At 54.7% G+C, this 13,111-nt stretch overlaps 2 protein-coding genes across 3 annotated transcripts in view; one reads left to right on the top strand and one right to left on the bottom strand.

Moving 5' to 3' along the window:
- TDRD9 (tudor domain containing 9) overlaps positions 1–12,757 on the bottom strand; it is a 100,681-nt gene extending 87,924 nt beyond the window's left edge. The window contains exon 1 of the mRNA XM_032345448.1: positions 12,527–12,757. Within this exon, the coding sequence (XP_032201339.1) occupies positions 12,527–12,708 (182 nt within the window). The 5' untranslated portion in view covers positions 12,709–12,757. The remainder of the gene's footprint in view (positions 1–12,526) is intronic.
- Positions 2,300–4,424, top strand: RD3L (retinal degeneration 3 like). Of its 2 annotated transcripts, XM_032345451.1 has the most exons (4): positions 2,300–2,474; positions 2,633–2,735; positions 3,119–3,424; positions 3,763–4,424. In XM_032345451.1, the coding sequence occupies exons 3-4, from the start codon at positions 3,126–3,128 to the stop codon at positions 4,058–4,060; spliced, it is 597 nt and encodes a 198-aa protein (XP_032201342.1). In that variant the 5' UTR covers positions 2,300–2,474; positions 2,633–2,735; positions 3,119–3,125; the 3' UTR covers positions 4,061–4,424. The 2 variants fall into 2 exon arrangements, with proteins under 2 accessions (XP_032201342.1, XP_032201343.1); XM_032345452.1 differs by lacking the exons at positions 2,300–2,474; positions 2,633–2,735 and having other exon boundaries at positions 3,029–3,424.
- Positions 12,758–13,111: the final 354 nt, after the last annotated feature.

The raw sequence follows: 13,111 nt of genomic DNA, 5'->3' as shown, positions 1-13,111 counted from the left end.
GATCCCCTGGTCGGCGCTGCTGGGAAGACCAGACGTGCGGGCTGCACCCGTGCCCGCAGGATGACGCGGGCAGACGGGGAGCCAGACCAGCGTCCCGAGCATCGAGCAGGCCACCAGCGGTGCACCTGCCACCGTTTAATTCTGCTGTCCCCTGAGCAGACACAGGTCCTGGCATAGAGCACCCCGGAAGTGCTCTTGGGGAGCAAGAAAAGGGACCCCAAATGCTCAAAGTGCTGGCAGTCCCCAATTTTTCTCTTTTCTCCTTTCTCTATGTTCCAGGGCTCAGCAAGAGCCTCAGACTCTAAGGAGGGGAAACCCCATCTCCCAGAGGATAGGGAAGACCCTCACTCCCCCCCCAGGTGAACGCAGGCAGCTGCCCTGGCAGGAAGCGCAGGGTGGAGCGGAGCAATGAAAGACCGAAAAGGGGAGCTGCCTCAGGGACAGGAGAGCCTCTGGGAACTCGAGACCCACCCCCCAAGGCCGTCCATAAGCTAGTGGGCTCGCCCGGAGGCTGGAGGCTGTGGGAGCACGCGCAGACCCCAGCAGCCCCCCGGACTGAGGACCCAGGGCTGAACTACACAACGGCCAGCAGGTGGCACCACGCGGGACAGACACAAGGGAACCCTGAACCCGGCAGCTGGGAGAACTCGCCTCGGCACAGAGCTGCACTCGCCAGAGGATTTAAACAAACCCCAGGGCCCATCACATCAAAACACCCAGGACACACACAACTCCTCGGCACGCGGAGACGTGGAAAAGCGGCAGAACGGAGCAGTGACCACTTGGTTTAGCTGCTGGCTCTCCAGTTTGGGAACCCCGCACCTCACACCAAACTCAGATCAATTCCAAACGGGTTCGAACCCCAGGTACTTATGGTTTTAGGCCTGTAAAGCTAATGTTCTCCAACATTCAAGAACTTTGGAGTAGAGAAGGCCTTCCTGAACAGGGGCACGAAAAGGAAAAGTCAAAAAGGACCATATCAACAAACTAAACCCACATAAGCTGATGAACGGCGTCTCTAGCAAGGCTGAAGGGCGAGAGCAAGAGCCACTCACCAGACACCCACCGCCCGCGGCCCTGGAGTGCACCAGCAATTCCCGCAGATCAGGAACATTCGCACAACCCGATATAAACGCGACTAACAAGGAGGTCATTCAAAGGGAAACAGGTCAGGATTCTTCGTGACTTTGGCAGAAAATCCGGTAGGACCCTTGTGTCGCGATAAACTTTTCTCTCCTCTCCTTCTCATACTCCCCACAATGTGATGTGAAGTCCTTCTGGTTGACGAGAACACGGGCTGACACCGGCTTCTCTCACACGCAAGCAGCAGCAGCTCCGGGCTGACCACACGCGTCAGTCCTGATCAGGCATGACATTCGGGTCTGATGTAAACCCTGGCTATTCTTCACGGTTCACTTGTCGGAAAAGGCAACCGAGAAACAAACGTTATAAAAGGAAAAGCCACTGTGTAGTCACTTACCAGGGAACCGGAGAGCGAGAGGCCCGTCCGCTCCTGAGCACCACCACACGCCCCCGGCCCGCGCGCCGCCGGCCAGGAGCATCCCGTCAGCATCTCACCTTCAGCTCCAGGAGAGCGCCCCGGGATGTCCGATCTGCCGTAGGGGATCCTAAGACTTCGTTTTCAACTCCGAACGTTCTTAGATCTCTAATTCTTCCCTAACCTTAATCTACTACTGCTACGTTTTTAAAGAAATTATAAAGTATATTTTAGAGTCACCTACTTCAGCATTTATGTCCTCTGGCGTTACGACTTGCTTAAATACATAAATTTAACTACTATTTAGAAAAAGAAACAGAATGAGTATAAAAAATAACCTTTACTAAATATTTCACAAGGCAGATACCAGCATTCTTTCATTTTTTAAAGATTTTATTTGACACAGAGACACAGAACACAAGCAGTGGGAGCAGGAGAGGGGGAAGCAGGCTCCCCGCTGAGCAGAGAGCCGGATGTGGGGCTCGGTCCCAGGACCCCGAGATCATGACGTGAGCCAAAGGCAGACACTTAACCCACTGAGCCGCCCGGGCGTCCCCAGATATAAGAAGCCTTCTTTGCCTACTTTGCTCAATCATAACAAATGTTCTCAAAATGGGTATTTCGCAAATCATCAAGACTGTTTTTCCTGCTTTCAGGGGAAGGGACAATGACCTGGCTTCTAGATGGCCTGCGAGGTAAGCTGAAGAATAAAGGCAGCGAGGTTATTTTTAGCGCTCTACAGGCATAAAAATACAGCACGAAACTGTGACCTACAGCTACGCACGGCAGAGCAGCCACCACGCGACCGTCTCCCCGTAGCCGGGGGCGCATCCGTGCTGCCCCACACTGTCACTCCCGTTTCGTTACCAAACAAGTCGGAGCGCGTTTAGGACCAGAGCCCACTGCCACCGGCATCTTTCTCCAACAGACGGAGCTACATTCAGAAGGTGGACTGTTCTGCAATTCGTGCAGAATAGTAAGTTATTTTTGTCATTTCGTCTAGCTCACTTACAAGGTGAATTAATGAGCATTCTCTCTAAATGAAGACATCACAACCTCATTCCTAACACAGAAACTTATTTATTTCAAATACAGCTTCTGTGGGTAAATAAGGAGGCTCACTCCTTCCAACAGGGGCCACAGCCAGGAGCCCAGCGCACGCCTGAGTGACCACAGCTTCACCGCCAAGCCAAGCAGAGTCCCTGGGAGCACCACCACAGCGGACCCAACACACCAGGTACGCTCGAAACCCTTTCTGCACCAAACCTCAGTCCGAGGGGCGCTTCCAGATAGCACTTCCTCTCCGTTAATGTTTTAAAGCCTCCTGAGAACTTTTAATAGCAAGTGTCAATGTTATTTTCAGAGAACGTTCAGTCCCCAGATCATCTCTGACTTGGTAGATTTCGTTGCTGCTTAGCCACGTAAATGTATTTTCAAAGCTTGGTTTTTGGTACTGACCTAGTTAGAAAACGAAAAGCTTTAATCCATGCTCTAATCTCATTCTGACCTGCATACCTAACCAGTGAAAAACTCATACACTTTTCTGGCAAATTTATGTGCTCTTTGCTCATCAGAACCACAACGTTTGGTGCAAATAAACAAGTGAGAATATTTCCACAGGCTAAAAATGCCACTTTTTGGCTGGATGAAGTGGCCAAAATATGATTCCTACAAACCCACACACTACCCTGGCTCCGAAGCCGTGACGAAGACTCTGCTTCGGGAACTGAAGTGGCATCTGCAGGAGCGAGAGAGATTAATACAAGAGATCGAAAATGAACAGAAAGTGAGAAAAACAGGTGTGGATTACAGCTGGCTGAGAAACTACCAGAATCCCTACACGACCATCCCAGCTACCGAACAAAGACAACTTGAAGTCCTTTGCTCCCAAGTTCAGCCTTGTCAAACTGGAACTATTCTCAGCAGGTAAAAATACTATGTTCTCTTTTGTGGTATTTTGCTACTGTCGAGTCTAAATTCCTCATACAGCTAGACTGGAAATTGCATTCTATCATGTAAATTCTTTAACAGTGGGTATCAAAAACCTAGAACCAAAATCCCCAAGGACAGACTGGCTAAGAAATATTTTTAAGTCATATGCAGAATTCCTTTACTTAAGATGCATAATTTTAAAGGAATACGCAGATTGCGCAAACAGCAAGCAACTACTGTAGGATCACGGTATTTAGGCTGTATTTTGCAGATACACAGAAACGACAAAAGAAAGTCTCTGAACTGAATATTCATTACTGGTTTCCCCGCAGATTTCGAGAAGTTTTAGCAGAAAACGATGTGCTGCCATGGGAAATAGTCTACATCTTCAAGCAAGTTCTGAAAGACTTCCTAACCAGTCCTAGCAAAGGTAACCAGCAAGAAGGCCCAGAAGAGTCAGGGGACACAGACTGTCCTGTTCCGTCTGTGATCCTGGGCACAAGCTCCAGGAGTTCCGATAAAGACGAAATACCCACGATTTCCAGCTACGTGGACAAAACCACAAAGAACAAGTTCCCAGTGTTCTCACATAGAATATGGAACCTACCCTATTATTACCCATCGAGTTAAGTTACTTATAACCGGAAGAGTTTTTATGGCCCTCTTTAGAAGAATTCTTAGTATTAAGAATATGAAAAAGTGATGTGATTTCACGTTTCTCTGTTGCAAAGTCAGATGTTAAGTCGTGTTTAACTGCGCGTCCCATGTTTTAAATAGTGTCCCGTTTTTACCCACTCTAAGAATGCGATGTTTCATTGAACTGTATACTTTTAACTAAAATGATTCCTAAACATTTTGAAAAAAATGTTTGAAGTATTTTCTTATACTTCAAACACCTCACAGGAACAAGTATGAAACTGGACAAATTCTGTGTGAAAATTAGACATTAACCTTTTATTCTGAAGCTACGCAGAGAATAAAACAAGTGACTGATGGGAATCGGACTTTTACACTGTAACACAGAACTGACTCGAGCTCAGTCATTCTCCGCAGGGAAGGGGAAGATGGGCTGTGACAGAGGAAATAATGTGCAGTTTAAAGACTAAGTTAGGTGTTTTACTCCAACATTCAGATTTGTTACAAATTACATTTTTAATCCCAATTAACATTATGGAAAGTAAAAAAAAAAAAAAAGAGCTCTATATGGTATCAATAAAAAGAAACAGAGTGGGTTCATTAAAAATGGCAAATATTCTGGGGGGCCTGGGGGGCTCAGTCCGCTAAGCCTCTGACTCTTGATTTCAGCTCAGGTCATGATCTCAGGGTCATGGAATCGAGCCCCAGGTCAGGCTCCCTGCCAGGCACGGAGCCTGCTTAAGACTCTCTCCCCCTCCCCCGCCCCTCCAGTTCTCTCTGAAAATACAGCAAATATTCAGTATACAAAATTCAGTATTTTATAATTTCATTAAAGTAGGAAAACTAATGTTTGGATTTACTTTTTTTTATAAAGTCCAAGAATCTTTATCATTCTTAAAAATTAAGTCCAAGGTACCCAATATTTACAACTTTATATTTGGAGATTTGTTTTTTCCCCTCTAAAAGGAAAACTATTCAAGACTACAATTCAGTATCTGCTCCAAAAAAACCCTTCTGACTTGTTTGTTCCTGGCCTCTTGGCCAACACCTGCACCATTCTGAAAGGGCCTCCGTTTGGTCTTTAATCCTGTGTCATAAATCATGTCGGCCGGACCAGAGTTTAATAAGACAAGGTAAGTGGAAACACAGCCCTAAGTAGATCTAAAATAAAGACACCTCTCGCTCCTCCTCCCTTTTGATTGTTTTCATGAGCATCAAACTATGACTCTCTAATCACTATAAAAGCCTCAGAGTAGAAACTGCTTATGGGAGAGCCAAGTACCCCCAGAAGCCCGTAACTGCTTACCGTCCGGTGAACACAAGATAAACAAGAGTTTTATTATTACTGCCTCAATGGTGGTAACAAAATTTCTGCTTTAAACAGGGAGGGGCGCCTGGGTGGCTCAGTGGGTTCAGCCTCTGCCTTCGGCTCAGGTCATGATCTCAGGGTCCTGGGATCCAGCCCCACATCGGGCTCCTTGCTCGGCAGGGAGCCTGCTTCCCCCTCCGCCATTCTGTCTGCCTGTGAACTCGTGCACGCACACGCTCTCTCTCTCTGACAAATAAATAAAATCTTAAAAAATAAATAAATAAATAAACAACAGGGAGTCTGTGACATGTGGCACTAGAACTGGCCACCTCACCCCACCCCATTAGTGAACACACACCACAAAAGGGCCCCAAACGCTCCATTCTCCCCACAAAGCACCTGCATCAGCCACCACACAAAAGACGACCAATCCCACCACCCTTCTGAGACGACACACTGTCCCTGCCCGCCGTGAAGAAGAGGACTTTGTTAAGTCCCTCCCGTCCGAAGCTTCCCGCAGCTGCGGAGGCGGCAGACAGCTAGCGACCCTCCCGCCCCGGAGGAGCACGACCCCCACACTGCTCCAGGTCCCCACGACACAGTCGCTTAGCTCCTCAACCAGACGTCCAGGGCAGCGGAAGGAGCGCACGGCATCGCGGCATGCAAAGCCTCCATCTCTCACTTCACTCGGGCAATAACCTAATAACCACATTTCCTGCGAGAGCACGGGGGGAATTTAAAATTACAGTTGTTCTGAGAAAATCTACAAACCAAATAGGAATTTTAACACAAGTAACTTCCAGAATATTAACAGCTCGCGCTCTACATGCTGGGCTGCTTCCAGTCCGCAAAGCTGGCCAGAAGATGAAGGTCAAAAGGGGGGGCGGGGGTGCAGATGGGGAGTTAGACGGACGAGTTTCAGGCCGGTTCTGCAGAGACGGAGATTGGCTCAGGGGCTAAAAGCCTGAGCTGGGAAACCGTTAGCCGCCGCCCCCCGCCCCCGCCAGCACCCGCGTAGGGGACACTCGGCGAGCTCCGCAGAGTCCGCATCCGCAGCAAGCCCGGCCGTTTAACCGTGAGGTCACTCGGCCACGGGCCCGGCACGCGGCCCCTCATCCAGTCCCTGACGGCACGTAACGTTATTCCCACTTGACAGATGAACGAGCGGCCTTGGACGCGTCCGCCGGCCTGTCCGGTGTCGGGGCACACCAGGCGGGGACCCGCGTCTGTCGGGCCCCCGCACGCCTCCAGCCCCGACTTCCCCCCTGAGCTCCAAAGGCGGTCAAGGGCCCACCTGACACCTCCTCTGGGATGGCCACAGGCCAGCAAAGACGCGGTTTTGCGCCTTCCAGTTTTCTGGAAAGATAAATAAAAACCAAGAAAGAAACAAAGGAATCGACACACACGCACACGAATGAACACGCGGCTCCTGAAAGCCTTCAGCTCGGAGGGAGCCGCCCGCGCCAGCCGCCTGGCTCTCCGCGCCAGAAAGCTCGGCTCCGTCCTGCGGGACGGGGACCGAGAGCTCGTCACACGCCAGACAGACCCGGGGCACACGGCAAGTGCTTCAGAGGAGGAAAAAGTGTTGAAAGAGATTGGAGAGGCGGGGAGAGGTGCGGGGGGCCTGCGGCTGCGGAGGCACCGGAGAGTCGGCGAGAAGACGGGGACGGGCCGGCAGCAGGCCGAGAGTCGCGGGCGACAGCGGCCCGCGCGGGGCTCTCCGGGTAGAGGGGCAGGTGCGGAAGCCGCGAGGCACACAGGAGCTCAGTGTCCTCCGGACACAGGGACAACGCCCACGGCCCGCGAGCGGCGGGAGACAGGCGGCCGCCAGACGGAGGAAGGCCGGCCGGGCCGCGACGGTCTGCGTGTCCGTCCGATGGCCACCGTCCCCGGCAGCTGCACGCCCGCCCGAAGACGCCGAGCGACGAAGGCTCGGGAACGCGTGCGCTCCACAGACGGGGGCCACAGACGGTGACCGCACGGTGACCGCGCGGCAGGTCCTGTGCGAGCTGCTGGATGAGCCACTGCGGGCGAGAACCGAGGCGGCTTCCGCCACGGCCCAGGCCACGGGGCCGGCGGTTCGTGCAGCGGCCGAAGCAGGAGCGGGGAAGGCTCCTTGATCCGGGAAACATCTGACAGCGCAGCCGCCAGGATGCTGAGATTTTCAGCAGCTCGCTCGGCCGCTCACACGCGCACGAACCCCTCTTAGGGCAGTGGGCCGTGGGCAGGGGAGGAAGGCAGACCGCGCGCCTCGGGCCAGGAGTGGGCAGCGCACCCCAGTCCACAACCGCGGGTCGCCATGGCAGGTCGCTCATGCAAACAAGAGTCTGGGCTCCTACCCCAGGTCAGGCCCGGCGCTGGGAGGTGGGGACTGGGTGATCATCTGTTCCCTCAGGGAGCGCTTACGCGGGGAAAACAGCACAAAGCAGTTCCACACAAGTACCAAGAGACGCACAGGGGTACTAAGCACACTTGTTTACTGAGAGGAGGGAGGGTCACCGGCTGGTTTTCCTCCGAGCCTTCCGGCGGCCCCGTCTCTCCCTCCTTTGTTCGTTCCATCTTGTCAGTCTCTGCGCGTCCGAGGGCTCCCGGCCTGGGTCCTTGGACCGTCTCCCTCAGCACTCGCCCGCTAGGATCCACCACCCGCAGTCTGGGGGAGCTCACTGGTCTCTAAGCCTTAAACCGCAAACACCGGGCTCCAGCCAGGTCTCTGTCCGCACCGCCAGACCGCCTACACTTACTGTCACCTACTGGTAATGTCAAGTCCAAGCGTTCAGATCAAACTCCTCCTGCAGCCCCGCCTTTCTCAGAAGACGGCAGCATGCCGCAGCTGCTCAGCCAGAGACCTTGGTGTCGTCCGTGGTCACACGTGGTCCCCACTCCCGTTCCGTGTCTGATCCAGAAGCAAAGCCCTCGCCTCCGCCTGAGGAACACACGCAGACCACACGCCTGCTTACCGCCTCCACCGTCCCAGTTCCGCTCTAACCCGCCACGCGCTCTCTGCTTGGAAGATGTGTTAGCGAGCGTCTCCGAAGAAACAAAACCAACAGGACGCGCGCATACACAGAGAGATTTGTTTTAAAGCATCAGCTGAGAGACGCCTGGGTCCCTCAGTTGGTTGAGCGGCTGCCTTCAGCTCAGGTCATGATCCCAGCGTCCTGGGATCGAGTCCCACATCGGGCTCCTTGCTCGGCAGGGAGCCTGCTTCTCCCTCTGCCTCTGCTGCCAGTCAGCCTGCCTGTGCTCGCTCTTGCTCTCTCGCTCTTTCTCTGGCAAATAAATAAATAAAACCTTTAAGAAAAAAAAAAAAAGAATCAGCTGAGCCGGCAGCCTGGAACCCCAGGAAGGGCGGCAGTCGGAGTCTAAAGGGACTCGGCAGAGTTCCTTCTTGCTTTAGGAGATCTTCCCTCTAGCCAGATCTTCAACTGATTTGATGAGGCCCACCTACAATCTAGAAAGCAATCTGCTTTACTAAAAATCCATCAACTTAAAGATTAATTTCATCCAAAAAACAGCTTCACAGAAACATCCAGAATCATATTGGCCCAAATACAGGCATGATGGGTCAGCCACGCTGACACATAAAGGAAATGTCACAGAGGATACCAAGAGACTCTTCCCTGAGGTCCCTGTTTCTGCCCTAGGCCTGCTCTAGTCCATTCCACACAGCAGGGATCATTAGAGCCCTAAGTGGTGTCACAGCTCTGCTCAAAACCCCAGAGTGCCCTCCAGCGGTTCTCAGTAGCCTCAGATGAAGCAGCCAAGTCCTCCCTGGTTTCAGGGACAGTTCCAGACCCAGCTCCGTCCCATTCTCTCTCACAGCCACTCCGCTCCGGCTGCACACAGACACTGAACACTCTAATTAATGGCAAAGTGACCTCCCAACATAAATCTGCTAAAGAAACAATAAGGTCTTTAAAAAACCATGGCCTCTCTGAGGGAACAGAAAATAGAACCCCTGGAGAATAACACATCGTTAACACCTGTGCAAAGCCTACGCTCTGAGAAGCAACAAGGCAAAAAGGGAAAAGTAAGATACTCTGGAGTCAAACATATCCATCCCCACAACACAGTAACCCAGCGGATGGGGCTAACTTTCTCAACCAGTTATCTGACCCTCAGCTATACCGTGCGACCTCCCTTGTCAGAAGGGCCAAGCCCGTGTCCCCTGACACAAAGCTCAACACAGCAAGCACTAAATCCACATACCAAGAAGGAAACACTGAGTTCCGTAAAAAGGAGCCACCAGATACACTGGTTTGAAATGGTGAGTTTCTACGGGAAAGTTTTCTCTGGGAAAAAGTACAGTTTAAGGTGTTGAAGGGCCTGATATGTTCTATTTCTCTCCTTTTAATGCTGGTGGTCACCACTCACACGACCTGTAAAGCCGATTTAACGCTGCTCGTGTGGCCTGAACCCCAGAGTCGGAACACAAGCCACTTGCACTGTCCTCTCAGACCCGGCTTCACCAGGGGACAGCCTGGGCTCGGGAAGCCTGTCTTCCTCCCCGCCGAGTGTTTTCTCACCAATGTCAAGACCTCACTCAAACCCTCCTTTCTGGAAAGACATCAGTCAACCAGCCAGTCACTGTGGTTGAGGCTGGTTTGCAGGTCAGCTCCCCCTATATCAACCCCAGCTCCACCACTGTATTCGTTTGCCGGGGCTGCCCTAACCGCGGCAATCCGGCAGTTCAGAACATACTCGTCACCTCACAGCTTCTGCAAGTCACAACTTCAGGTAGACTCAACTAGGTCCTCTGCTTAAGGTCCCATGAGGCCAAAATGAAGATGCTGGCTGGGTGGCTCAGCCGGTTAAGCCTCTGTCTCTTGATTTCGCCTCAGGTCATGATCTCAGGTCCTGAGACTGAGCCCCACATCTGGCTCCACACTGATCATGGAGCCTGCTTAAGGTTCCCTCTCCCTCTGTCCCCCACCCCTACCCCTGCACCGCCCCCCCGCCCCCGTCTCTCTCTCAAGGGAAAAAAAAAAAAAAAAACGTTGGCAAGGCTGCATTTGCTGCAAGAGTCTCATTCAGGGGCGCCTGGGTGGCTCAGTGGGTTGGGCCACTGCCTTCGGCTCAGGTCATGATCTCATGGTCCTGGGATCGAGTCCCGCATCGGGCTCTCTGCTCAGCAGGGAGCCTGCTTCCCCCGACCCCCACCTTTGCCTGTCTCTCTGCCTACTTGTGATCTGTCAAAAAAAATAAATAAAATCTTTAAAAAAAAAAAAAGAGTCTCATTCAGCTTGTTGGTCAAATTCAGTTCCCTTAAGTGGTAAGACGGAGGTCCCCATTTCCCTAGTGGCTGTCAGCGGGGACTCCGTCTGTGCTCCCAGCTGCCCACATTCTCCTCCTGTTTCCTTTGTGGCCCAGTCCAGCAGCAACTGGTGAAGTCCGGCTCACGTATCAAATCCCGCTTATACAGCTCATGCGATTAGACAATCCAAGTACTCTCCCCCTATTTTAGGACCTATAACCTTAGTTATACCAGCAAAATCCCTTTTGTCATCTAATATAAGGCAGTGACAGGTTCCAGTGTTATCTTTGGGGGGGTGAACATTCTACCTACCATGACTGTTTATCACAAGAAGTTAAGAAAGGCACTTTACCACCCAAGTCCGTTCCTTTCGGATTTCTATAAAATCAAGGTAAGACCATCCACCTCAACGGGTTATTTTGAAATTTCAGTTGTATAACTCTATTTGAATGCCTTCTACACGGCAGCACTCTGGCATTAGGCATGTGGCAGGGGCCCAGGACGGGACTTCCAGGAGAAGTACTCCTCAGACTCAGCACCCTACAGACAAGCGAACCTCCACGTTGTTAAGTCCATCTCTAGTTATTTGCCTGTTTTCAGTTACCTACAGAAGTTGAAATGTTCGTGGCAATTTGACAAAATAATTCTACATGTTGACTGTCTTCGATGGGACTTACATTTTGTCCGTTTTCATTCCATTACTCCGAAATTTCGTTTTTATGGATATTTCAAACTCTCAGTCCCTGAAGGATCAGAAATTAGAAAAACTGACCCTTAGTGGTGAGAAGAACATTTAAATCTGTAGTTTCCGTTTCTGAAAAGGTCAGTAACTTACTTCCACTACCCCGGTGGGCTACCTGGAAGCAATGCTGCTCTGCCTGTTGCCAGTAGGGGAGCGAGAGAAAGGGGCAGCCTCTGGGGTCCCTCGCCGGAGTAATCCAAGCAAAGTGTGCAAACCAGAGACCAAACAGCCACTCCCAAGCTTGGCAAGGGTGTCCCTGTCCCCTCCCTGCATCCCGGGAAAAGTTCACCAAAGACGCCAAGCTGCCCTTGGCTGTGCGCGGGCCTCAAGGCTGCCTCCGGATGCTTGAAACTAACCCGCGAAAACTCGATGGCGCCAAAACCCAGGAGCTCTGCAGAAAGGGAGACCGGCGGCATCTCGGCCGTCAGCGCGGTGAACCGGCGCTACCGGGCCCGCTTCACGGCGGCGCGGCCGTGTGCACGCCCCGGAGCCGGGTCCGCGGACACCGACGGCCTCCTCCTGCCTGTTCCCACGAGCGCGGACCGGCGGACCGACAGCAGCTGCTTCGGCGGCAACGGGAGGCAGGCGGGGCGCTCCTCCGACCGACGCGGGTCCGGCGGTGCAGCTGCTCCACAGCCGCCCGCACGCCGGGGGCCTGGCCCACGGGACCCGCGCGTCACGCACAACCGGCCAGACGCGGGAGCCCGCGGCCCGCCCCGCAGCTGAACGCAGAGCCCGCGGGAGCCCCCGAAACCGCGCGGGAAGCTCACGTCCACGCGGCGAAACCCCGGCAGCCGGCGGCGAGCGGGCGGGCTCCGGCCACGGGCCCCGGCCACGGGCTCCGGCCACGAGCCCCAGCCACGAGCCCGGAAACGCAGCGCAGGTGCGGGACCCGGCGCAGGACCCGCGGCGGCCGGCACGGCCCGTCCGTCCGAACGCTCGCCCGCCCCGCGGGGAGCTGGGGGCCGGGCGGACGGGACACGGCACGCGGGGCTCCGCCCGCTCCGAGACCCGGGACCGGCGTCCGGGGCGGCTCGGCCTCCGGCAGGCGCGACTTCCCGGGCCGGGGTCCGCCAGCTCGCTCGGCGGCGGCCGGGGGCAGGGACGGGGCCGCGCGGCGTCGGCGGAGGCCGCGCACCCACGGCCGCCTCCTACCTCCGGGACGCCACGGGCGGCGGCGGGGGCTGGGGCTGGGCCGCGGCGCCCACGGCGGGGCCCGCGTCCCTGCCGGCCTCGGCCGGAAAGGCGGGCGGCGAGCCGAGCAGCTCCACGTCCGCCACGGCCTTGCCGATCGTGAACCAGTCGTTGATCTGGTCGACGGTGAGCTTGCGCAGCATGCCGCCCGCCGCGTCGACGCCGCCTCAACTGCCCGCGGAGCGGCGGGGGCAGACGCCGGCGGGAACGCCACGGCGCAGCGTGGGGACGTCGGAGCGCAGCCCCGCCCCGCCCCGCCCGGGCCCTCCAATCAGAACGCGCCGGCGCCCACGCGACCGGTACCTCGTGCCTCCGGACCCGCCCCGCCCCGCCTGGGCTCTCCAATCAGAACGCGCCGGCGCCCAAGCGACCGGTACCTCTTGCCTCCGGACCCGCCCCGCCCCGCCTGGGCTCTCCAATCAGAACGCGCCAGCGCCCACGCGGCCAGGACCTCGTGCCTCCGGACCCGCCCCGCCCCGCCCGGGCTCTCCAATCAGAACGCGCCAGCGCCCACGCGGCCAGGACCTCGTGCCTCCGGACCCGCCC

This window comes from Mustela erminea, chromosome 5 (assembly GCF_009829155.1).
Source record: "Mustela erminea isolate mMusErm1 chromosome 5, mMusErm1.Pri, whole genome shotgun sequence".
Taxonomy (NCBI): Eukaryota; Metazoa; Chordata; class Mammalia; order Carnivora; family Mustelidae; genus Mustela; species Mustela erminea.
Note: the sequence above shows the minus strand (reverse complement) of the source record. Positions and strands in the feature narration are given on the sequence as shown.